The sequence below is a fragment of the Theropithecus gelada genome, chromosome 11, assembly GCF_003255815.1.
Source record: "Theropithecus gelada isolate Dixy chromosome 11, Tgel_1.0, whole genome shotgun sequence".
Taxonomy (NCBI): Eukaryota; Metazoa; Chordata; class Mammalia; order Primates; family Cercopithecidae; genus Theropithecus; species Theropithecus gelada.
Genome location: NC_037679.1, coordinates 16,287,874 through 16,312,707, shown reverse-complemented (window position 1 = coordinate 16,312,707; position 24,834 = coordinate 16,287,874). Strand labels below are relative to the sequence as shown.

General features: G+C 54.7%; 3 protein-coding genes across 14 annotated transcripts; 2 read left to right on the top strand and 1 right to left on the bottom strand.

Moving 5' to 3' along the window:
- The first annotated feature begins 1,196 nt into the window (after positions 1-1,196).
- On the top strand, positions 1,197-9,564 carry STAC3 (SH3 and cysteine rich domain 3). 3 transcript variants are annotated; one of them, XM_025402432.1, is made up of 12 exons: positions 1,197-1,395; positions 2,730-2,796; positions 3,059-3,326; positions 3,563-3,660; positions 4,176-4,248; positions 5,144-5,241; positions 7,806-7,872; positions 8,052-8,101; positions 8,395-8,480; positions 8,651-8,702; positions 8,792-8,929; positions 9,107-9,564. In XM_025402432.1, exons 2-12 carry the CDS (start codon positions 2,731-2,733, stop codon positions 9,203-9,205), a joined length of 1,095 nt encoding a protein of 364 aa, XP_025258217.1. In that variant the 5' UTR covers positions 1,197-1,395; position 2,730; the 3' UTR covers positions 9,206-9,564. The 3 variants fall into 3 exon arrangements, with proteins under 3 accessions (XP_025258217.1, XP_025258218.1, XP_025258219.1); XM_025402433.1 differs by lacking the exon at positions 2,730-2,796; XM_025402434.1 differs by lacking the exons at positions 2,730-2,796; positions 3,059-3,326; positions 3,563-3,660.
- Positions 9,565-15,680: 6,116 nt separating this feature from the next.
- NDUFA4L2 (NDUFA4, mitochondrial complex associated like 2) lies at positions 15,681-18,114 on the top strand. Of its 2 annotated transcripts, XM_025402626.1 has the most exons (4): positions 15,681-15,986; positions 16,331-16,419; positions 17,202-17,262; positions 17,395-18,114. In XM_025402626.1, exons 1-4 carry the CDS (start codon positions 15,930-15,932, stop codon positions 17,449-17,451), a joined length of 264 nt encoding a protein of 87 aa, XP_025258411.1. In that variant the 5' UTR covers positions 15,681-15,929; the 3' UTR covers positions 17,452-18,114. The 2 variants fall into 2 exon arrangements, with proteins under 2 accessions (XP_025258411.1, XP_025258410.1); XM_025402625.1 differs by having other exon boundaries at positions 15,889-15,986; positions 17,202-18,114.
- Positions 18,082-23,699, bottom strand: SHMT2 (serine hydroxymethyltransferase 2). Of its 9 annotated transcripts, none has more exons than XM_025402617.1 (12): positions 23,205-23,699; positions 22,016-22,213; positions 21,457-21,536; positions 21,104-21,304; positions 20,724-20,805; positions 20,441-20,563; positions 20,175-20,314; positions 19,673-19,838; positions 19,356-19,455; positions 19,112-19,267; positions 18,906-19,013; positions 18,086-18,782 (listed from the first exon to the last, which is right to left on the bottom strand). In XM_025402617.1, exons 1-12 carry the CDS (start codon positions 23,235-23,237, stop codon positions 18,655-18,657), a joined length of 1,515 nt encoding a protein of 504 aa, XP_025258402.1. In that variant the 5' UTR covers positions 23,238-23,699; the 3' UTR covers positions 18,086-18,654. The 9 variants fall into 9 exon arrangements, with proteins under 9 accessions (XP_025258408.1, XP_025258402.1, XP_025258403.1 ...); XM_025402618.1 differs by having other exon boundaries at positions 18,088-18,782; positions 20,441-20,533; XM_025402619.1 differs by lacking the exon at positions 23,205-23,699 and adding an exon at positions 22,772-22,971 and having other exon boundaries at positions 18,088-18,782.
- Between the last annotated feature and the right edge of the window lie 1,135 nt (positions 23,700-24,834).

Genomic DNA, 24,834 nt, shown 5'->3' with positions numbered 1-24,834 from the left:
GTCCAAGTAGCTGTATCCCTAACCACGGTCCTACAGGAGCTTGCCTGACTCAGTCTCCAACACAGTCCTTTATTTCTTACAGATATAAGGAATAAAGCAGCACTGCATTGCCACCTCTAAATTGCTCTCCCCTGAGATGGGAGTATCTCCTCTTTCATCTATGTCACAGCCCAAAGAGTAGGAGAAGGGTAAACCCCTGTGAGATCAGAATGGCATCTGTCTCTTTGATCCATCAGTTATATACTGAGGCATCAAAGGTGGGAGATGGAATCAGGGAATCAAAAGGGTTTAGGAAGTGTGAGGTTGGCCATCCTACCTTTAAGAGTTTGCAGTTCTCATGAGGAAGGGGACATTACTTAGAAATTATTAAAAAGATTCCTTATGTGGCAGCTATATCCTTCTGTCTAGTGTTAACTGGCCCTTTTTAATAGCCCTGGTAATTCCGTTCACCCTGAGGACAAAATTTTGCAAGAAGGAGGGTGGGGAGATGTCTCTGGGAGCTGATGGAGGGAATGAAGCAATACTACATATTCTTCACTTTCTTACAGGATAGCAAAGTACTTCTCCAACCACCCACAGATAAAAAGCAATCTAACCATGCGCGGTGACTCACGCCTGTAATCCTAGCACTTTGGAAGGCCGAGGCAGGCGGATCACCTGAGGTCAGGGGTTTGAGACCAACCTGGCCAACATGGTGAAACCCCGTCTCTACTAAAAATACAAACATTACCTGGGCATGGTGGTGGGCGCCTGTAATCCCAGCTGCTTAGGAGGCTGAGGCGGGAGAATCGCTTGAACCTGGGAGGTTGCAGTGAGTCCGGATCACTTCATTGCACTCCAGCCTGGGTGATAAGAGCAAGACTCTGTCTCAAAAAAAAAAAAAAAGAAAGCCATCCAGTTTGGGCGAAAGGAGGGCTTTTTGAGTTCGAATTAGTTTTTTTTTTTTTTTTACCCTGTCTCAAAAAATAAATGAAAAATAAAAATAAAAGTAAACTCCCTTTAAATGTTACATGAGCATGAACAGAAACTGTCCCTTCCTGAATTTGGCCATTATTCACCTGTTCGCCTTAGATGAAGAATCAAGGAACAGCAGCTCTGGAGGGATGGGAGGAGTTAGGGTCCGGCCCTGCCCCAGACCTCTCAGTGTCCAATTTCTCTGTGTCAGCTGTGTTTCTCAGCTGTTCACTTTCCTCCAGCCCTGTCATTTCAGCCCTGACACCAAGGCAGGAGGCTAGGAGGTCTACAAATAGCGACTGGGTAGCTGGTGTGAACACAGGGTACTGGGGGGGCTTAGCCCCCAAGGAAGAGGACCAGTTTTTCCCCAGCACCACCATCAAGGCCTCGGGGCTCCCAGCTCCCTCTACAGACTGTGGACTGATTTAGGGAATCCCAAACGTAAGTTACCTCTTCATCCTCTCGATTTCCACGACTGCTCACGCCAGCTGCCCTGATCTATAATCTATTCAGCTTCTTCATTTCTTTCCTTGTCTGTGAGTCGTTTGGGTTTTAGGAGTAAAATTATTATTCTACTCTAGGATGAGTTAGGATTGGAGGGGGGGTGGGGGTGGGGTAAAGGGAATGAAGTAGTAAGGGAAGGAAAGGCTCATATTACCCTGAAAACTTAAAATAGCTGAGCCCTGAGGCAGGCTGGGACAGAACTAGGCACAGGGCCCCCAGGGCTCAAGAAAGAAGTAGGGGAGGACAAATGTCTGCAGTCTATCCTTCCTTGTGCGCACACGAGGACACACATTAAACCTCTTGAAGAGAGGAGATCTGGGAAGGTATGCATCACATCTCTGTGGCCCACAGATTCCCAAGAGAAACAAAGTACCTATAGGAAAATAACATAAACCATGCAGCCTTGAACACTGTAAGGGCTGTAAACTATGGGGTCTCCCCTCAGGATGGAAGGATGAGTATCAGTTTGAGGAACTAATTGGGGAGCTCTTTAGTCTGTTGGGATTTATTTATTTATTTATTTATTTGAGATGGAGTCTTGCTCTGTCACCCAGGCTGGAGGGCAGTGGCACAATTCTGGCTCACTGCAACCTCCTGGGTTCAAGCGATTCTCCTTCCTTAGCTTCCTGAGTAGATGGAATTACTAGTGTCCGCCATCACGCCCGGCTAATTTTTGTATATTTAGTAGAGATGGGGTTTCACCATGTTGGCCAGGCTAGTCTTGAACTCCTGATCTCTAGTGATCTGCCCGCCTCAGCCTCCTAAAGTGCTGGGATTACAGGCATGCACCACCGCGCCTGGTCATGTTGGGCTTTTTTCTAGACTTCCATGAAATCTGTTAATAAAACCTGCCAAATGATCTGTATTTGGCCCAGTGCAGTGGCTCACGCCTGGAATCTCAACACTTTGGGGGTTGAAACGGGAGGATTGCTTGAGCTAGTTCGGGTAAGCCTAGGCAACAAAGCAAGACCATGTCTCTACAAAAAATAAAAAGGTAGCCAGGTAGTGTGCACCTTGTGTTCCAGCTACTCAGGAAGCTGAGGTAGGGGGATTGCTTCAGGCTGGGAGGTCAAGGCTGCAGTGAGCCATGATCATGCCACTGCACTCCAACCTGGGTGACAGAGTGAAACCCCATCTCAACAACAATAAAATCTCTAATCACGTTTCTCCAAAAACCTTCCCTTTGAGTACCGCCCTCCTGCAAGGGACAGAAATAAGGGGGAGAAGAGTGAAAGGGATTAGATTTCATAGTGGGGTCCAACCTCTTGCAGGATGACAGAAAAGGAGGTGCTGGAGTCCCCTAAGCCCTCCTTCCCAGCAGAGACTCGGCAAAGCGGGGTGAGTCTGGGCCTGTGACCACTGGGTGTGGGGGGCCAGGAAACCTTTACAGCTGAAGAAGAGTGCTTAAATTGATCTCATTTGTGTGTGACTCATGTTTTGCTGGCCAGCACCTGCAGTCCCCAATACCAATACCTGCCTAATCCTGGGGTACATTCCTTGCCCAAAACTAGAAAACTGTCTAGTTTGCTCTAACGCCCCCCTACTCTAGAGAGGGTGACAAGTCCTTTTAACGTTGGGTTTTCTTCACTCCCTCCCTCAGCTACAGCGGCTGAAGCAGTTACTCAGGAAGGGTTCTACAGGGACAAAGGAAATGGAACTTCCCCCAGAGCCCCAGGCCAATGGGGAGGCAGTGGGAGCTGGGGGTGGGCCCATCTACTACATTTATGAGGAAGAGGAAGAAGAAGAAGAGGAGGAGGAGGAGCCACTCCCAGAACCTCCTAAGCTGGTCAACGATAAGCCCCACAAATTCAAAGATCATTTCTTCAAGAAGCCAAAGTTCTGTGATGTCTGTGCCCGGATGATTGTTCGTGAGTCATAAAGGGGAGTGAAGAGAGTATGATGTTGAAGGCAGAGGTTGGGGAGAGGGCATACGAGAGGAGTATTTGTAGCAGATGGGCTGTGGCTAGAGTTGGTGTAAGGCAATGCTGTTAGAGATTGAGCAAGTAAGGTCCCAGACAGAAAAGGGAACCTAAGAGTAGCAGCAGTGGTACAAAGGGAAAGGGCAATCTGGAATCTTATCTGAATTTTCTCCCCCTCTCCCAAGTCAACAACAAGTTTGGGCTTCGCTGTAAGAACTGCAAAACCAACATCCATGAACACTGTCAGTCCTATGTGGAAATGCAGAGATGCTTCGGCAAGATCGTGAGTAGGCTCTGGGGAACAAGGTGTAGAAAGGAGGTGACATGGCCGGGCACAGTGGCTCACGCCTGTAATCCCAGCACTTTGGGAGGCCGAGGCAGGTGGATCACGAGGTCAGGAGATCGAGACCATCCTGGTTAACACAGTGAAACCCTGTCTCTACTAAAAAATACAAAAAATTAGCCGGACGTGGTGGCGGGCACCTGTAGTCCCAGCTACTCGGGAGGCTGAGGCAGGAGAATGGCGTGAACCCGGGAGGCGGAGCTTGCAGTGAGCTGAGATTGCACCACTGCACTCCAGCCTGGGTGACAGAGCGAGACTCCGTCTCAAAAAAAAAAGAAAGGAGGAGACATGTCACCAGCTACCCCTTGCTGGTCCCTCCTCCATCCCATTCATTTCTCTGCTTTTTCTTTCTCAGCCCATCTCTTTTTCTGAGAAAGGGTGAGCACTCATGGGAGAGATGGGCTTCTGGACCTTACTTTGCTACCTCTAATGCTTCCTCCCATCCCATCCTACAGCCGCCTGGTTTCCGTCGGGCCTATAGTTCCCCACTCTACAGCAACCAGCAGTACGCTTGTATCAAAGATCTCTGTAAGTGCCCTTTATGGAACATGAGGGAATGGGCAAGCCTAGAGATGGTTTCATGCAATCTCTAGCTTTGGAAGCCAAATTCTGAAACAGAAACTTTCTATTTCCCATAATTCTCCCTCAACCTAACATTTTTATATCCATTTGGATGCAGAGGCAATATCCCCATTTTACAGCAGAGGGAGATAAGATTTAGTTGCAACTACATACAGTTAGCAAGAGGTAGCGCCAAGACTGGAATCTTCAGTTGCTAGCTTCAGAATCTGTGCTCTTCATGTGCAAAATCATTTCTAAGCAAGAACAAGGATTCTAGATTGTCCTCATCCTTACTACAGAGTCATACCAGACTTGGGGCAAGACCCAAAGGCTGCAGGCACCCTGGGCATGTTCATAATTTGGAAACCCTTAAAAGTATATTCATTGACAAATTTGCTCAACATTTATTTGGAGCAGAGGCTGAACTCTGTGAAGAGCATGGGTGAAAAAGAAGAACCTATTGGTGGCAGCACCTCAGCTTACACATGCCATTCAGCAGAACAAAAACCAGAAGTTAAGGGCCCATTCTCCTTAGAAGGAGAATAGTGATTCTGAGCATGTCTCAACTCCCAAGCAACCAAAGTTGTCTTTCAAACGTCATATAATGCTCTGCCTGGAAGGAGTTCTGATAAATACTTTTCTCCCTCACATTACATCACCAGTGATGTTTTTAGAGTCCTTTCTAGATCGATGTCCTAGGTATTGCTCAGCTGACCCTTCCCTAATCTTCCCCCACGGCGCCCCCACTGCCACCCAGCACACACATGGGTATCCATCTACTCGATCCTGCCTTTCGCTTCCTTTCCTCCAAGCCTTTCTCTGCCTCCCCAATAATGTCTTCTTTCTCCTCCAATTTGATTAGCTGCTGCCAATCGCAATGACCCTGTGTTTGAAACCCTGCGCACTGGGGTGATCATGGCAAACAAGGAACGGAAGAAGGGACAGGCAGATAAAAAAAATGTGAGCACTGTACCTCCCCACGAGGTCCCTCCCAGAGATCCCATGGAGCAGGTCATTTTCCCATTTGGGAAGCTGACAGAAGTAATGGATTGTCTTCCCCTAAAATTGCACATAACCCGACCAGGCATGGTGGCTCATGCCTGTAATCCCAGCACTTTGGAAGGCCAGGGCGGGTGGATCATGAAGCCAGGAGATCAAGACCATCCTGGCCAACATGGTGAAACCTCGTCTTTACTAAAAATACAAAAATTAGCCAGGCATGGTTGTGTGTAATCCCAGCTACTCGGGAGGCTGAGGCAAGAGAATCACTTGAACCCAGGAGGTGGAGGTTGCAGTGAGCTGAGATCACACCACTGCACTCTAGCCTGGGTGACAGAGCAAGACTCCATCTCAAAAAAAAAAAAAAAAAAAAGGCCGGGTGAGGTGGCTCACGCCTGTAATCCCAGCACTTTGGGAGGCCAAGGCGGGTGGATTACCTGAGGTCAGGAGTTTGAGACCAGCCTGGCCAACATGGTGAAACCCCGTCTCTACTAAAAATACAAAAATTAGCCAGGCGTGGTAGCACACACCTGTAATCCCAGCTACTTGGGAGGCTGAGGCAGGAGAATTGCTTGAGCCCAGGAGGTGGAGGTTGCAGTGAGCCGAGATCGTGCCACTGCACTCCAGCCTAGCCGACAGAGTGAGATTCTGTCTCAAAAAAAAAAAAGAAAGAAAAGAAAAAGAAAAACAAAATTGCACATAACCCAACAGAAATATTTTTGCATGCAATTTTAGGGGGTTTTGGGACCTACTGCAGCTCACTCACCATGGGCCTCTGGTTAAGAACTCCAGCCATAGATTACGTTTTCTCAGCTTCCTTCTGAAATTGTCAGATTAGCCACTACAACCACCTGAAGGCTAGGCCCAAAGTCTTTGGCATTGCTGGGTGACAGAGGCAAGAGCTGTGCTTTTGGATGTAGGAAAGAGAACTTGTCATGCCAAGTAACTGGAGAATTCTAGAGCCATGCAAGGATCCATGAAGATCATCTGGTCTGACCCATTCATTTTACAGATGATGAAACTGAGGCACAAAGCTACTGGCCAAGATAAACCTCATTTCCTTTTGTAACAGGGTTTCTAGGTTAGTAATGCCATAGATTTGCATTCAGTTCAGCATGGAATTTGTTAGAATATTCTTATATCTTTCTGGACAACCAGGGTTGGACCAGTATGGATGATGGTTACAGTTAGATGGACTCCTAAAATTGGTTGAGTGGCAGTACTCAGAGTCCAGGTCCTTTCAGTATTATACAGCTAGAGGGAGATTTCTGGTGCGTTATAACATGATTTAGATATAATGAAGATACAAATTGTATGTTCATGCCGGGTGTGGTGGCTCATGCCTGTAATCCCAGCACTTTGGGACGCCAAGGTGGGCAGATTACTTGAGGTCAGGAGTTCGAAACCTGCCTGGCCAACATGGTGAAACCCTGTCTCTACTGAAAAAAAAAAAACACACACACACACACACTATATATATATATATATATATATATATATATATATATATATATCTCCAGGGCGTGGTGGCACTCACTTGTAATCCCAGCTACTTGGGAGGCTGAGGCAGGAGAATCGCTTGAACCCGGGAGGCAGAGGTTGCAGTGAGCCACTGCACTTCACACTTCAGCCTGGGGGAGAAAGCAAGACCTTGTCTCAAAAAAAAAAAAAAAAAAAGAAAAAGAAAAGAAAAGATAAATGTACATATTTGTTCTTGATCAAAAAATCACCTGCAAAAAACAGAACTAGAAATCTGGCCTCAGACTTGTTGATATGGAGGTTGGGCACAGATAAGGGATTTCTATGGAGTGAATTCTGACTTACAAGGCACTAGCAGTGTGATTTGGCTGCTTCCAGAAGGGCTAACATACTCTTGGGTTATATTCTTTTAAGGGAATTATAAAAATTGTGCTGCTCTTTTTTTTTTTTTTTTTTTTTTTTAGACGGAGTTTCGCTGTTGTTGCCCAGGCTGGAGTGCAATGGCATGATCTTGGCTCACCACAAACTCCGCCTCCCAGAGTCAAGTAATTATCCTGCCTCAACCTCCCGAGTAGCTGGGATTACAGGCATGCACCACCACGCCTGGCTAATCTTGTATTTTTAGTAGAGAGGAGGTTTCTCCTTGTTGGTCAGGCTGGTCTCGAACTCCCGACCTCAGGTGATCCGCCCACCTCAGCCTCCCAAAGTGCTGGGATTACAGGTGTAAGCCACTGCGCCTGGCCATGCTGCTCATTTTTTACTTACACACTGGAGTATTTTTAAAGGCTGACAGCATAGTCAAGGACCTGGAATCTGGTAGTGAATTCCCTGTAATTTAGCTACATTCAAGCAGAATGTGGGTGACCCACCTGATAGGATGTTTTAGAAAAAGTCCCTGCATTAAGCAGAGGGCTGGGCTAGATATTTCCTCCAAGGCCTCTTCCAACCCTGAGATCCCATTATTCTGTAGTTCTCTGACCTGATTATAGAGAGCCAGGGCATGGGTTCCCAAGACAGCGTCTCCCTAACTCTGGTGCCCCCTCCAGCCTCTAGCAGCCATGATGGAGGAGGAGCCAGAGTCGGCCAGACCAGAGGAAGGCAAACCCCAGGATGGTGAGTGTCACCCACCTCCATCCAGAGATGGAGTAGGATCAGAGGCTCAGCTGTGGCACAGAGGGTGGAGGAGCAAAGGGCAGGCCAGCTTTGGATAGATGAGGCCCTTCCACAGAAGGGTTAGAGAATAAGAATTGACCTCCAGGAGACAGACAATTTGTTGGTGTTTCCTATCCCAGGAAACCCTGAAGGCGATAAGAAGGCTGAGAAGAAGACACCTGATGACAAGGTAAGAATCTTTCCTCCCTGCAAGGACCCCAGTCCTCTCCCCAACCCAGCTCTGACACCACCACTCATGGCCCTGGCGGAAGCTCACTCTTTAACTCCTAGGCTTCCCATCACCCTTGACCTACTCTCTCCATCACCTTGCACACCCACCCACAACCAAAACACTTCTCTCAGTTCAGGGACCTAGAAGAGAGTTGGAGTGTAGAGTGTGTGGTGAATGTCCCTGCCTTGGAATCCTGCCCCTCAGTGTGGGGTAGAGGAGCCCTAAGACTCATCATTCCCTTTCACCCCCAGCACAAGCAGCCTGGCTTCCAGCAGTCTCATTACTTTGTGGCTCTCTATCGGTTCAAAGCCCTGGAGAAGGACGATCTGGATTTCCCGTGAGAGGCCTTGGGGCAGGGGGCTGGTACTGTGGAGTGAAGAAGAAAGAGCTGGGTTCCCCCAAGGGAAAGGAAAAAGGGGGACTCAGGGCTTGGAGCCTATTGATGCTGGACCAGGGGCACAGAAGGGGACCTGCTATGTGAGTGAGGCCTCTCTTTTCCCCTCTCAGGCCAGGAGAGAAGATCACAGTCATTGATGACTCCAATGAAGAATGGTGGCGGGTGAGAAAAATGGCTAGGGCTAGGATGGAGTGTGGGTTGAGTCACGAACCCGACATTGAGAGATGGACTCTCCCTACTATCTTCCCTAGGGGAAAATCGGGGAGAAGGTCGGATTTTTCCCTCCAAACTTCATCATTCGGGTCCGGACTGGAGAACGTGTGCACCGCGTGACAAGATCCTTCGTGGGGAACCGCGAGATAGGGCAGATCACTCTCAAGAAGGACCAGGTAGGCTGTTGCCCCAATCCAATCCCAGGCCTGAATGCTCCCTAGCCGACCACACTCCTTGGAGAGCTTAACCATTAATGAGATTAGGGTGAGCCCCTGTAACCCCCGGCTCCCCTGCTGTCCTCTCCTACCGTTTCCTTTGATTCCTCTCCTACTTCTGATCCTTTAATCTTCTAGATCGTGGTGCAGAAAGGAGACGAAGCGGGCGGCTACGTCAAGGTCTACACCGGCCGCAAGGTGGGGCTGTTTCCCACCGACTTTCTGGAGGAGATCTAGGCGTGCGGGCGCCTGCAAGCGGGAGACACCCACACCCCATTCTGGGCGGGCCCAGTGGAGTTTGGGGAGGGGGCGAAAACAACGGAACTGCTGGGAGAGGAGGGGTTGGAAGGCCCGCCTGAGCGCGACGGGGCTTCCGGAAAGGGACTGGTTCTCGCCCCGTTCCCCAGCCTGGGGTCTCGGATACCTGCTGCCCAGAACAGCCCGGATCCGAAACCTTTCAGGCCCCGCTTGCAAGAGCTGGAAAAAAACGCGTATCTACTAGCAGAAGCGAGGGACTGGGGCGGGGGGCGGGGGCGAGGGAGGGCGAACTGTCGAATGTTGCAAGTTTTATTAAACTTTTGACAAAACTTAGAAAAGTTGTTCTTTAACTGGGGTTGAGGAGAGGGCCTGCGGAGGGGTGGAGAATCCTCCCTAACTGCCCGACCTCGTTACCATGGGGTAACCTGAGACCCATCTGGGCTGAGGTTGGCGGGAGGTGGGAAGACAAGTGCGCCCGCCAGGTGAGGCCTCTGTGGTCAGTGAAGAAAGGGGAGCGCGGGGCTGCAGTCGCCGCCCCCGCGCCCCAGCGGCTGGGAGCCGGTTCTTGTAGTAGGGTAAGTCCCCCTTGCTCTTGGCTATTTAGCCGCAGGCAACCCCTTGTATTTCGGAATCTGGCTTGGCGCCGAGTTAGGCCGCCAGGGGGCGATGCAAGATCTCGGTTGGAGAGCGAGGGATGGGGAGGGGGTAGAGGGTGGGTAAGGGGAGAGAACCAGAGACACCAAGCCCGAGACCCTGGGCCTGGGAGGGGGTGGGGTGCGTGCCGTCTCCATGGCAACACTTCCTCAAGTCCTCCGGGAACCGAGCTAGCTAGGCCTGGGGCCTAACCCCTCCCACGCGGCCCCTGCCCTAACCCTTTCCGACAGGTTCCGAGTGAGGACTGAGGGCAGACAGCTAACCGGCTCTCGCGGAGACACCCTGCGGAGCGCCGTATGCAAATGTTATTATTTGCATATGCAAATATGCAAATACGCCGGCCCTGGTCAGGGCGGCAGGTGGCGAAGAGCGGGAAGGTGTGGGGAAGGGAGCAGAAGGAGACGAGGAGTTTGGGGACCTGGGAGCGGACCCAGTGAGAGGGAGGCTGAAGTGGTCGCTGGAGTGGGGCAAGCGTGTGGGGGGGGGGTCTTGAGCTCGATGCCGGGTGGGGGAGGGTCGGCTTGGCCAGCCAGGAGCTCCTCTTCTCGTCTGCCCGTTGTCTGCCAGGACTGAGGTTGGCACCGCCTAGCAAGGTTGGCAGCGGGAGCCCGGGCACCATCTGCTGCTGGCGGGGGGAGGGCCGAGACTCAGCTGGGAGGAGGGCCTGGGACAGGCGCGCCCCCCTTCCAGAAGGCTGAGGTGTGATGGGGGTAGGGAAGCACACAAGAAGACTGCAGGACCGGGTTCAGTTTTCTGTTCCCTTTGCCCTTGACGGTCCCGGATGCCTGAGGGGGTGGAGGTGGAGTCATTAAAGAAAACCCCCCTTTAATCGCGATTGAGCTGGAATAGGAGCAGATCACAAGCAAACACACACACCAACCACACGCAAATCAAGCCTTCTGTCCTCATCCTTCCTTGAAATCCACCTAACAGGAATGTATGAGGGGAGGGACCGCGAGGGCTCGGGTCGTCTCTATTCATCAAGGTCTGAGGGACTCAAAACCAGAGCCCCCCCGAGATCCTCGAGAGGGCCCCCCATCAATGCTCAGGCAAAACCAATTTACTGGCTCATTGGGCGGCAGTGCTGGTGTGCGGATGCCGAGGAGCAGGGAGAACGGCTGTTCTCTCCCTACACTCGGGGGGCGCCCCCCTCCCTAGCCTCACTGAGCCGGCAGCTGTCCCTAATTAGAGCGGCGGTTTAATTGGATTTATCAGCAGTTAATAGGAAATTAAGCAAAGGGCCCGAGAGAAGGGGGGCGGGAAAAGCGGGGAAACAGGCTGTGCTGAACTTGAAGGAGGGGTGCTAGGGTACCAGGGGTGGGGACATGTGACCCAGTGTCCCGATGGAGCCCCATGGTCACACCCTCCCCTCAGTACTCACCAAGACTGTTAAGCCCTGGCCTGCGGGCCAGAGAGCAGGTCCCCAGAGAGCGCGGTAGGCGTGACAGCGACCCTGTGTGAGCTCCCAGCGCCCTTCATCCCCGTAAGCGGCGCCTAGGTGATGGATGATACTGCCGCACGCTGCAAAGGTCATAAGTCTGGGCCAAGGAGCAGAATGAATTGAAAACAGATCCGAGGAAGGGCCGGTACTGGGGTACAAGACAACCCGCACCCCAACCTCCTCCACTGCCCACTCAGCGCGCGCGCGCGCGCACACACACACACGTGCCCCTTGAAGTTGGAAGACTGGGCAGCACGGGGGGAAAGGGCAGAGTACAGAGTGACCCTCTCTATAAACCCCACTGGCAGCCGTGTTGGGGATCCTGAGAATCTTCTGGTGCAGCTCCAATGTTCCCTTTGGGTTCTCCCTCCACCAAACTGCCCGATTTGGGTCTGTGGGGTCCCCCGGGTCTGCTGCTCAGGGGCGGCCCAACATCGACACCACGCTCCCTAGGGGCCAGTCAAGGAAGCTTGCAGGCAGCTAAGCCCTGGCGCACGGGCCTCTTAGTCCACAGCCCCAGGCGCCTCCTGTCACCAAGACTTCATTATACTGCTAGGTTAACGAGGCCTGCTCCGGAGACCCTGAGGACCTCCCTGCCACATTCCACCCTGCAGGGCACAGATGGCAACTCTTGCATATACTAAAGTGTGCTAGCCTCTGAGTGGGTGTGGGTGGTCTCTCCGTGCCCCTGGCAATTATGGACGTCTGTATCCCCGGCGTGTGGTTTGTGTGTGTCCGTTTGTTCCCTGGGCATGTGAGGTGTGTCCACCTGAGCCCCAGGTGTGTCCGACTCTGTGTCCGGGTGTGTGTCTGTGCCCCGAGTGTGTCTATATCTGTCGGGTTTGTCCACTTCCCGCTCCCCAGCTCCCATCTGGGTGATTTTGCCCGGATGTGCCTCTGCGTGGGGGCGTTTCCGTGCGTCTCCGCCTGCAGGTATGTGTGAAAATCAGGAAGAGCCAGCGGGGAGTGTGTGTTGCTATCGCGTCTCCGCCTGCAGGTATGTGTGTCTCGGTGACAATGCGTGGGCGTGTGCCTGGGTGTGAGCCGCGCGGCGGCGTGTATCCGAATGACAGTGTGACGCACGTGCGCACGCGCGCGCGCGCCGGAGTGAGTCTCCCGCCCCCACTCCTTCCTTTCCCCATTTCTATTCCTCTCTCCTCTCCCGGCCAGCTCGGCTTCGCCGTCCGCATCATCTCCATCCATTATTGAAGAAACAGCCGCGTCCGCTCCAATCACATCAATACCCCCGCCCCTTCTCCGTTCCGCTCGCCCCGCGGCCCCTCTGGGTGCTGAGGAGAGGGGAAGCCAAGGCGCGGTGGGGGCGCCTGGTGGGAATGGGCTTATGACCCTTGCCCCAAGCCCGGCCAGGAGCCGGAAGCCGGGGTGGCCGGCGGAGAGCGCTTTGCATAAACAGATGGCGCGGGCGTCTTTGTCTCACTTGCTCCCTCACCGCGCAGCTCCCGGCTTCGCTTCTGTCTGGCTGATGCAATCATGATCATCTCGGTGCCTCAGGAACCGGCACCCTTAATAATGGCAGAGGGGGTCAGGGGCCCCGGGGCTCCCGAGCAGATGCTGGGCCCTGTGTCTTCCCTCCCGGGCGCCCCTCCACGTCCCACAGCCGCGGCGGGAAGACCAACGCTGCGCGGAGGTGACGGGCATGTGGAGGTGACCAGGAGGAGGACCCTGGGCACTGAGGAGGAGGACCCTGGGCAGTGCCCCGAGGCGTCCCCGGGCTGCCCTGTTGGGCTGCTGCAGTCCCCAGAAGTAGCAACCCAGAGAATAGGAATAGAGCTGGGGAATGGGGTCGGGGAGAGACAGAAATAAAGACAGAGACAAAGAGAGGCATTAGTAAAGAGAGACACAGTTAGATGGAGAGATGTGAAGGGAGGGAGCGAGACACAGAGAGACACAGAGAAACCGATGCAGAGGGACAAAGCCAGGTAGGGAAGGCAGCAAGAGAGCAGACAGACACAGCCAGAATGATAAGGAAGAGAGAGATGGACATACCCAGAGAGAGGAAGCAGACAGACCGCCCGAACAAGAGGCAGAAAGAAGGGCAGTGAGAGGCTAGGACAGGCCGGGTCAGAGGGTTTAGGGCAATCTCGAATTTGCAGCCCAGAAGCAGAGATGAAGCCCCCGCCTCCCCCGCCCCCAGGCATCTGAGTCTGCCCAGCCCCAGAAGAGGAACCCGCCTGAACCCTGGGTGCTGATTGTGGCTGGCGAGACAGGAGCTTCCGCGTCCCCTCTCCGCCCTCCGGTCCCATCTCACACGAGAAGAGTGGAGGCTGCGGGACCCACTGTCTTGGCGGCGGGAGTGGCGGAGTGACTCGCTGGGCGTGGACGGAGACTCCAGGCACCAACTTAGCTGCCCGAATGCCGGGAGTGCAGGGTCGGCACTGCCGGATAGGGGGTGCCCAAGGCCTCTTCCCCGAGCTTGGGGGCCCCTCGGCCTCCAGGGGGCGCCCGTGCCCACGGCCCCTGCAACACGCTGAATCAGCTGAGTCCCGCTGCCTTTGACCCGCTGTGCAGCCAGCGCGCGGATTGGGATCCTGGTGTGGGTTAGCGCTTGGAGTCCAGTCCCAGCGGGATCCCGGGCCGCGCCTAATCTGTGGCTAATGACTCCTGCGGTTCCTCACCCCGCTGGGCCAGCGTGGCCTGAGTCCTCGTGGTGGGAAAGTGTGGGGAGCCAGGAGAGATGGGATCCGGAACTCAAGGAGTCCTGTGTTCCAGATCGGCCCCATGGGCCAGCCAGAGACGGGAACCAAAGATGGAAGGGGGATTAGAAATAAGTTCACAGAGACAGGGACCAGAAGCAGGAGAAGGGTCAAAGAGTGGCGGAGAGGCGGAGCGGAGGTAATAATGTAACGTGGCAGCTCGGTGAGCTTGGCGGAGGCCCAAGGCCGGAGGAACAGCGGCGGCCCTGGAAAAGGAGTGTGACAGAGAATGTGGGACCTGGCCGGGATCACCGGAACTCAGACGAAAGGGCCCAAGGAGGCAGGCAAGGGCTCGTGAGCAAAGGCGCAAGGACCAGGCGTCCATTCCCGCGTCCTTGCTCCCCAGCTGTGCCACAGAGAACCAGATGTGCAGCCCAGCTGTGCGGCCGCTCAAGTTCGAGCTCTGGGGTTGCTTTTTGGTCCCAGAGACTGGAGGGCTGGGGTACGCTGGTGACAGGACACACCCTCCCTTCCTGGGCCCTGGAGGCGCGGGCTCTTCTCTGGGAGGGCTGGGCTGCTGGAGGCTCTGACATCCCGTCAGCCCCGCTCTCCCGCCCTCCACACAAATCGCAGCGAGTCTCTGTCTCTTTGTTCTCGCCGTGTCTCTGACACTTTATCTCATTATCCGCCGGAGGGAGGCGGAGAGCCCGGGACCCTGCAGCCTAATTACAGCCGCGCTTGTCAGAGTAGGGGGCGGTGGAGGTATCAGTGCTAAGGAAAGGGAGGGGGACCCTAGAAAGCGCCCTCTCCCTCCCTGTACCCCGAGGATCCCAGCCATAGGTGCATAACTGGCTCCCGCCCGCGCCCTCCACAGGGCAGGCTCTGGAAGGGGAGGTGGGGGGTGCTCTGCAGGTTCAGCAGCAAGGAGGGAGGGGGTGGTGGAGGTTATGGTGGGAGTGGGGAGAGATATTAGGACTCGGTTCCTGCGTCCCTAAGACCCAAATTCCCCAGAGACGGGGGTTGTGGGCTTCCCAACCGCGGCAGCATAGCACCCACCTGAGATGGTTGAGGACAGGAGGGAATCGCTGGCAGTTCTGTGTCTGTGTCTTGTTCTCTTTCCACATCTGTCTGATCTTTCCTGTTTCCCCCACTCCATTCCCTTCCTCTCCATCCCACAGCCAGAGGAAGGGGATGGCCTCCTTGGGCGGCCCCACCTTTACCCTACCCCAGGTAGGCAGAGCAAGCAAGTCTCTCAAGCGCCACTGCCATGACTGTGGTAGAATAAATAAACTGGCATATTCCATCCTGATCCTGAGCCATGATTAAGATACACCTGGTTCTTCCAGCCTCCAACCACGATTCCAGTTCAACCACAACCTGAAGAAACCACTCAGAACAAGAGGGGCTGGGGGAGCTTTATGGTGTGGGCCTGTCTTCCTCCTTCCCCCACTGTACTGTGAAGGGGACAGAACTAGGGTTCTCAGGACCTGCTCCTGGACAGCTCTAGGGGTGTCAGGGAAGTGTTGCACATGGCCTCATTGGCCCTGGCCCCTCCTGGTCCCAGCTGTGAACACTCTACACATGCATTTTGCTAAGTGCCCGTTCCATGACCATGCCTCCTCCTACATCTTATGGGGTCCTATGCCAGTGAGGTCCTTCCCTCAGATGCCAAAAGCCCCAAGAATGATGGTGTCTCTTGGTCCGGGTGCAGGCATCTGGAGGAGAGAATGGGAGAGCAGAAACCACTTGGCTCCCAGACAATTCCCCTCCAGGCTTTGGGCCTGGAATTGAGGAGAAAGTGAGCTAAGTTGGGGTGGGGCGAGTCCAAAGAAGCACAGGCTGGGCCAAGCTAAGCTGCTCTGGGCTGGGCTGATCCCTCCCCACTCAGGGGCGGGATCCCAGGAGGAGGGAGAGGACAGAGCCACTGGAGAAGACCAGACACTGGAAAAACGATATGGCAGGAGCCAGTCTTGGGGCCCGCTTCTACCAGCAGATCAAAAGACATCCAGGGGTGAGTCCCGTCCTCAGAACCTCTGATTCTAACTCCTAACTCTCCTGCTGCCCCACCCTTCAAATCCCCCAGTGCCTTGCCTTGTGCCCAGGTCCCTCAGCGCTCATAATCTTCCCCTAAGGTTACCCCAGTCTCTCTCCGAAAAGTCCCTGTGTCCCACAAATCTACTACCTTGGACAGGATTGCTGTAGGGTGAGGGAGACCATGCCAGGAAATATGGTTGTAGGAGATTTCCAGGGAGGGAGCACCAGACCCGGGGTGGGGTTGGGGTAGGCACAAAAACTTGTGAAGGGTGACTGCGGGGAGAGAGCTGACCCCAGAAGTGCTCTTCATCTTCCCCGCAGATCATCCCGATGATTGGCTTCATCTGCCTGGGCATGGGCAGCGCTGGGCTCTACTTGCTGCGACTCGCCCTGCGCAGCCCCGACGTCTGGTAAAGGCCGGGCTTGGGATGCTCAGTGGGGGCTGGGTGAGGCAAGATGCGGTGGAAATAGGCGGCCCTAGTAGGGATCCCATGACCTGCTGCATGCACCTTCGACTGTACCAACCCGCATCTCAGGGCTGGAGCCCACTGACCTGGGAGACCGCTTTATCCCCTCCAGCCCACCTGACTGCTCACTCCTCAGCTTGGCCCGCCCTGAAATGCGGAACCAACGCCTCTCCCCCTCTCCCCGGCCTGGTTGCCATGACGACGCTGCTCCGCCAGCGGCGGGCTCGGGCTTTTGGGTACCTCTAAGTCCTTGCCAGAGCACTGGGGGTGGCTGGGTGAGCTGCTGGGGGTGGCATTGGGGACCAGTATGGGGCGGAGATTTCACACCCGGCCCGCGGAGGGGGTCCGGAAGTGAAAGGCGCACCAACGGCTTTATAATTCCTGGCACATCACCAGAAACCCAGCCCCTTGGGATCTCTGATTCCCACTACTCTGCTCTTAGGGTTAACCTAGGGTGGCAGGTAGCAAGTGGGAGTCCCTGGGCCCCGTTGTCAGTTTGCCACCCAGTCCCATGCTGACAATGGTGACAGGCTTCTTGTCTCACTTGTCAGCATCTGCTAATACGACCCTTCCTTTGTCAATCCTGGGAAATGGGACCCCCAGGGCAGGAGGCAGGAGTACCGGGGTGGGGCCAGAGCCTCTAGCTGGAGCTTGAGGGTCAAATTGGGTTACAGAGTCCTGGGTCCCAGGGAGGAGACCCTAACCCTCCCCTTCCTGCTCCACAGCTGGGACAGAAAGAACAACCCGGAGCCCTGGAACCGCCTGAGTCCCAATGACCAATACAAGGTACCTCTTGATGGCTCTAGGGTCACCCCCCCCCATCCTCTTACCTCCTGGTCCGGTGACCCACAACTCCCGTACCATAAGCAAAGGGAGGCTTGGAGCACTCAGCGCAACCCCCTTTCCCTCTCCTCTTAGTTCCTTGCAGTTTCCACTGACTATAAGAAGCTAAAGAAGGACCGGCCGGACTTCTAAGCCAGGCCGGGCTGCCAGTGCCATGCAAACCACGGACAGCCAGCCCATCCACTTCTTCCACTCCTCCCCTCAGGCCCCAAGGCGTCAGTCTGGCCACCCTGTCCTGCTCCTGCTCACACAGGCCAGGTTCCCACGCAGAGGGGAGGCTGCTCCACTCCTACTCTCCTCCCTTGCTCCCAGCAGCGGAAGCGCCTCTGACCCTTGGCTTGAGTCCCACGTGGGGGAGGAGGAGGCAGGCAGCACCAGCAGGGGTCCATCAAAAGAGCCCAGACTAGCCCCTCTGCCCTCGTACCCAGGCCTCGAAGGGTGTGGCACAGAGGCTACGTGTTGAGCGTGGCCTACGTGAGCCAACAAGAAGCAGGGACCTCTGAGTGCCAAGAGACGTGGCGGGCTCCACGTTCGCCCAGGCTCTGGGAGCCAGCCCAGGGGCGGTGCTGCTCAGCTCCGGCTGGTCCAGGGCCTGCCTAGGCTGGGGCACCTTTGCCTCCTGAGGTGCAGCGCACTCCTCCCTGCCCAAGCCCGCTGCCTGTCGCTGCCATCAGTACCCCCTCCAGCCCCATACCTGGGCCTCCCCTTGCTGCTCCCCTCCCTTGCTCCCCTCTGTCCCCAGGGATCAAACAGAAGCAGCCGTGGGCAAAATACAATTTCATTTAACAAATTGAATTTGCTGCGCCTGCTAATCACGTCTGGTGTCGGCTCTGATCACAGACAGAGAGAGGAGGCTTCAGCCCCGGGGGTCCTTGTGGTAGAGGTGGTGGGAGGGGAGGAGTGTACACATTGAAAGAGACAAATCACTGTTTGGCCCAGAGGACCCCACCCACAGTAATGGAAACTCAGGGCAGGTTGGTATTTTATTAGATAAAAACAGGAAGGAGGGTGCCTACCCACCCCTGCCTGCCACTGGCTCTGAAGGGCACTCCCCAACTTCCCCAAGAAGGAGCACGCATCTCTGACACTGTGATCCTGACAGGGGGTTCAAACAGAAAGTGCCTGGGCCCTCCTTCTAAGTCTTGTTACTGAAAAAGGGAAAAGGAAAGATCTTCTCAGTTACAAATTCTGGGAAGGGGGACTATACCTGGCTCTTGCCCTAGGTGAGAGGTCTTCCCTCTCCCACCAAAAAATAGAAAGGCTTTCTATTCCCCTGGCCCAGGTAGGGGGAGGGAGAGTAACTTCCAGTCTGTGGGCCTCATTTCCCAGGTGCCTTCAATGCTCATCAAAACCAGGCATGGGGAAGCCCCTGGCAAACTGCTCCACCCGTTGCCTGAGGTCGGCCAGACGCTGACTTGTTTCTGAGTCCTTGAGCAGGAAGGATTTGAAATCCTGGAGCTTGGCTAGAGAGAGAGGGTGAGGAAACAAGTGGTCAGAGCTCTAGGGAAGGCAGTGAGATCAGCTGGGGGAGGGAGCAGACAGTGAGTGGGAACTGGCTGGCCCCAGGTTCCTTCTTGCTCACTCACCAGTCTTGGTCTTCACCTCTAAGCCAATGTTGACCCCTTCATCTATAAAGTCCACAACTCTCCGGAAGTCATCCTCACGGAACTGTCGAGAAGTCAAGGCCGGGGCCCCTGGAACGAGGCACAGGGGGAGGGATGAGCATAGCCCAAGGTCACCCAGCAGTCATCCAGCATGGGAGCCCCTTCCCTCCTCGAACCCCAGGTCTCACCAAGCCGCAGGCCCCCCGGTGTGATGGCACTTCGGTCTCCAGGACAGGTGTTCTTGTTGGCAGTGATGGATACAAGCTCCAGCACCCGCTCAGCCCGAGCTCCATCCAGGCCCTTGGGCCGCAGGTCCACCAGCACCAGGTGATTGTCAGTACCACCTAAGGTGGGTAAGAAATGGGGAGTGGTGAGTCTCCTAGGCCTCTGCCTGAAGCTACAGAGGCCCTCACCCATCCCCTGCTGGCTCACCTGATACTAGTGAGTAGCCTCGCTCTAGCAGGGCATCCGCCATGGCCCGAGCATTCTTCAGAACCTGCAGGGAGTACTCCCGGAACATGGGGGTGCAAGCCTGGAGATGAGACAGTAGCAGCTGTGACCCTAGGCCTGGACCCAAGCCCTGCACTACCCTCTGGCCCTGCACCCTTGGCATAGCTCTGTGACCCCAGCCTTGACCCCTTCCATCCTGGCATTTCCCTTCCATCAGCCCCAGCATCAGTTAGCAAGGTGCAGGACCTAAGCCTCCAGGCCATTGCCCCCCGACACCCTACAGGGACAGGATGCCCAACCTGCTTTAGGGCCACAGCTACTGCAGCAATGGCATGATTGTGGGGGCCCCCCTGCAGGGATGGGAACACAGCAAAGTTGATTCGGTCCTCAAATGTGTAAGGGATCTCCCGGCCAGTCTTGGGGTCCACAGCCTTCACCCCTTTCCGGTAAAAGATGAGCCCTGACCTGTGTGAGAGGTGGGTGGTCAGAGTCTAAGCTGAAAAGAAGGACAAGGCACAGAGAAGGCAGAGGAAGCTGGTGGACCTGGGCCCCAAGGGCACACCTCACATGGGCTAGGTACACTGGGTTCCAGTGGTAAAGGGAATCAGTCCCTCAATCCCATCCCCAAACCCCCTGCCAGAGCATAGCTACCATGGGGAAGAGAAGGAGAACTGTCACAGACTGGGTAGGAATCTTAAGGGCTGCAGGTGGGAATGAATTCCTCTCAGGTCCAGGCCAACGGTGCCCCAGGAATAGGCCTGAAGGCAGGGAAAGGCAAGGCCCGACCTCAGGGAGCCTGACCTGGCCCCTCGAAGAGTCTTGTGAGTAGTGGTGGTGACGATGTCCGCGTGCTTGAAAGGCGAGGGAATCACCTTGGCAGCCACCAGGCCACTGATGTGAGCCATGTCTGCCAGCAGGTGTGCTTTGACTTCATCACACACCTGGGCAGGTACGGAGGCAAGGCCTCAGCCTGGGGAGGGCCTGGAGAGGCCTGCCCAAGGCTGCCCTCCTCTCACACCTCCTCACCACCCCCTGGGGAGGTGCCCAGTCTCCAGCCCCCCACCAACCTCTCTCATGCGGGCATAGTCAATGAGGCGAGCATAGGCGCTGGTGCCAGCTATGATGAGCCGCGGTCGGAAAAGTCGAGCAGTCAGTGCCAGCTGGTCATAGTCAATGAGGCCAGTTTTGGGCTGGACAGACACACAAACAGCTAAAGCCCTGAGAAGGAAGCAGGGCAGCTCACTCTCCTCCTTGACCCTAAGGACAGCCCAGCACTTCAGTTCCTCAGCTTCTCCAGGAGAGGACCCCCACCAGGGCTAAGAGCCCCTCCCCACACCCTGGAGCACTCACATTGAGCTTATAGGGCATAGACTCGAAGAAGATGGACGTGGCTGATATCCGCTTGACGTCAGACATGTAGCCGTGGGTGAGACTGGGAAGTGAGAGGAAGTAAGGAGGCCTGGGTGGAAGGACTCCCAGACTTAACCGCTCCCTTCAACTCCACAGTTCTCTGTCCCCGGAACACCAGTCCTAGCACACACTGCCTCACTGCTCTGTCCACTCTGTGGTAGGCACTGTAACTGGGATCTTATCTTCCTCATCCACTGTGACATGCAGGACTGGGCAAGGCCTGTTCCATCTGTATGGTCCACAGTAGGTATTCAATAAATAACTCCTTTCCCACACCAATCCTGCCCGCCAAGACCATCAGCCAGCCCATCCATACTCACTGGCCCCCATCGGGCAGGTCCAGCCCCATGATCCGGTCATGAGGTTGCAGAAGGGCTGTATAGACAGCCAGGTTGGCTGGGGACCCAGAGTAGGGCTGGACATTGACTCCCCACTGTGCAGGATCCAGGTCAAAGGCTTCCAAGGCCCGGCGCTGGCACAGCAGCTCAATTTCATCCACCACCTCTGCTCCCCCATAATATCTGCCGTGGGAGAGGGGTAATAAGGGCGCAGAGAAAGGTCTCTCAACCAGCAGCAAAGGACTGGGAAGTTCACTCCTCAATGAACACTGGGAAGGTACAGGTGGGTTCCCCCACTGGGAGCACCATCCCTGACACTGCCCTGCAGCCCTCACCTCTTGCCAGGATAACCCTCCGAGTACTTGTTGTTCAGACAGGACCCCAGGGCCTCCAGCGCAGCTCGGCTGCAGAAGTTCTGGGGTGGTGGGGGGCAATGTCAGAAGGTATTGAGCCCCTTCCCCTGGACTCCCACAGTCCCTCCCTGCCAGAGCCAGAGCTGAAAGCGGGGATACTCCCTGCAGAAAGCTCCATTCACTCAGCACCAGGCCTGGGGCAAAGCCAGAGGCAGCATTCTCAGAAACCCAGCTGTCATGAGCGGTGGCCCCTCAGTGCCACCTACCCACTCAAACTTGTGCTTCTAGGCTCCTCCTTCCTCACAGGAGGAAGGAAGGAAGGGATCAGATGAGACTGTAGGGACCCTGGAGGCTCCCTAATGCCCTAACCCCATAAACTGGACTTGCCCTGCCTTTGCTTCAGAGAGATAAGAAAGGAAGATAAAGCCCAAAGAAAGGTCCTGAGTGTGAAAAGGGGTTTTGGAGAAATATCAGTTAAGATAACTTTGTTACTTTCTGTACCCATGGTGGCCCAACCCCTGCCCATCTCCCCAGGTCCCACCTCTGAGGCAATGAGCTCCAGGCCACGACACTGCCTGTCCTTCTCCCTCTGCAGCAACTCCCACATCTCAGGATCACTGTCCGACAGGCTCTCCTGGCCTGTCCAGCCCCTGTTTGCTTCCCCAGTCTGAGTCTGGGCTGCCTTGCTGTGCTGAGCCCGAATGGCCATCCTGACCAGCTGCCCCCATCTCTGCAGAGGCTAGAGGCAGGAAAAGTCAGGGTGAAATCACAACAGTCTGGACGAATCGTCTCCCAGCCACCCTCACTCATGCTTGTAAGGCCACACCTTGCAGCCAGTTGTCCAGCCAGCCTGTTTCAGTTCTAACTACCCCCACCTCCACCTTCGAAAGCCAGTTCTGGAGCCAAGCTTGAGGCCAACGTCCAGGGGGTGGTTCTGATTTGTTCCATTCACTGCACCGCACCTCAGAAATCTCCCACCAGCTCACTCCATGAACCACTTGGCAAAGTTTGTCCTCCAAAAGCCTATGTCTCCCTAACTCCAGAGAGGGCCACTGAGATTCCAGAACCTTCCCACCCACAGGAACAAGAAGGTCTTCCTGCAGGGCACCATAAACTGATACCCCAGTCAGCGTGGGGAGAAGCAGAGTTGGCAAGGGCTGAGGCCACAGGCTGTAGAGCAATGGAGGTGGGAGGGTAGACCTTTAGCAGTCCCTGGGGAAGAGCTGTGTGGGAGTGGTGGGGGTGGGGATCTGCCCGAGAGTAAGCCAATACCCTTTCCCCTTACTTAGCCCCCTACCCGTTCCACCTCCTTCCAGCCCTCACTGCCGCCGGGACCCCTGTCTGACGCAAGCAGTGAGGCTCGGTTGCATCATCTGCAGGGCTCAGAGCTGCCCGAAAAGGCTCAGCTTGTGAGGCCAGGCCGAGAACTCCACTCATTCGCCAGCACGGGGTCCGCGGGGCATCCGGGGCTGTCCTCTCCCCTAATGCCACGTGAAATGGGCGGTCACGAGGCCCTGGGGCGTCTGATCGCCAGAATGAGGACAGGCTCGCAGTTAACCCTACGCGCGCCCACGGGTCTTGGGGATTCCCTAGTTACACGTCCGCTCCCTGAGGCCCCAGTCCACGTGCGTGGAAAAGCCAAGAGAACCCCAGAGTTTGTGACTAGTAACTAAGGTAGGAGAAGAGCTTCCTTTCCACTGATTACCCAGCATCTGGAGCCCCATTCTTACCCGAGCCGCCCAGAACAAAGAGAAGTACAGCATCGCAACTCGGAAGTCGCAGGAGGTCCAGCCACCAACTCTGGTCTAGGGCACTAAGCTGTCGGAAGAAGACCGTTCGGAGAACGCATGCGCGAGAAGAGCGCGCTGAGACTCCAAGGCTAAGGGGAGGGACCTACGCATGCGTAATGGTGGCGCCCTTGTGGCCTTTTGGGAATTGTAGTTCTCAGCCTCCCCGGTTTTTTTCCTCTACAATTCTCGTCTGCAGCTCCAGGGTTAGAGGCCCTTGCCTGGAAAACAAAAAACAAAAAACAAAAAAACCGAGGTCCAGTGCCGGCCCCTCTCCTTACTGTCCTGAAGCTTTTCAGGGTTTGTTTGTTTTCCCTCTGTTTGTTGTCAAGACAAACGTTTATTGGGTGCCTACTGAATATCTAGCTAGCATTATTAGACTCCAGGAGATCTGGACCCCCACACAAGATAGAGAGCTATGGCGCACTGGAAAGCACCATGGTTTAGAAGGGTCGGAGACCTGACTTCAAGTTCCAGCTCTGGGACTGGTGCATTAGCCTATGTGGGCTTCAGTTTCCTCCCTGGTAAAGCCACAAGAAAATACTGTGTGGTGAGGATTCAATGAGGCTTTTCCTGTGAACATGCGCTGTCACGGATTGTCCTCCCCTCTTCCTCTGATCCACAGACCTGCCTCCTACATGGCATCTCCTCTTTCTCCTCAGACATCTGGGAGCAGAGGAAGGTGCCCCTCCTGTTGTTCACTTGTCCCATTTTGTTACCTGTCCATCTCTTGATGTCCCAGGAGTAAGTGGTCTCTGCTTTTTCCCCCAGGGCTATAGATCTTTGAGAATGGAAGGGATCTTCCTTTTAGCCTGACTTCATCTGGAGGAAACCCTTGGGAGTGGAATTCATCGACCCCTCCAGGAGTAGGTTCCCAAACCTTGGCAACAGAATGGGTTGGAAAATATGATATAAATATGTGTGTGGGGTCTGTTTTCAGAGGTTCTAATTCAATGGATCTCAAAGAGTAGACATTTGCCCACTTATGCTGTCACACAAGTAAACCTCTCCTCATTGGTTCTGATTAGCCAAGTTTTTTTTTTTTTAATTAAAAAATCTTTTTGGCCAGGCATGGTGGCTCATGCCTGTAATCCCAGCACTTTGGGAGGCTGAGGCAGGAGGAGCTCTTGAGGCCAGGAGTTCTAAACCAGCCTGGTCAACATCGTGAGACCCCATCTCTACAAAAGAAAAAATTTAAAATTAGCTAGGCATGGTGGTATGTGCATGCAGTCCCAGCTACTGGGAAGGTTGGGGGAGGAGGGTCACTTGAGCCCAGGAGTTCAAGGTGAGCCATGATCAAGCCACTGCACTCCAGCCTGAGTGAGAGAGCAAGACTGTCTTAAAAAAAAAAAAAAAATTTTTTTTGTTTTCTTTTTTGAGACGGAGTCTCACTCTGTCACCCAGGCTGGAGTACAGTGGCATGATCTTCACTCACTTCAACCTCTGCCTCTGGGTTCAAACAATTCTCCCTACCTCAGCCTCCTGAGTAGCTGGGATTACAGGTGCCCACCACCATGTCTGGCTAATTTTTATTTTTTTTATTTTTTTTTATTTTTTATTTTTTTTGAGACGG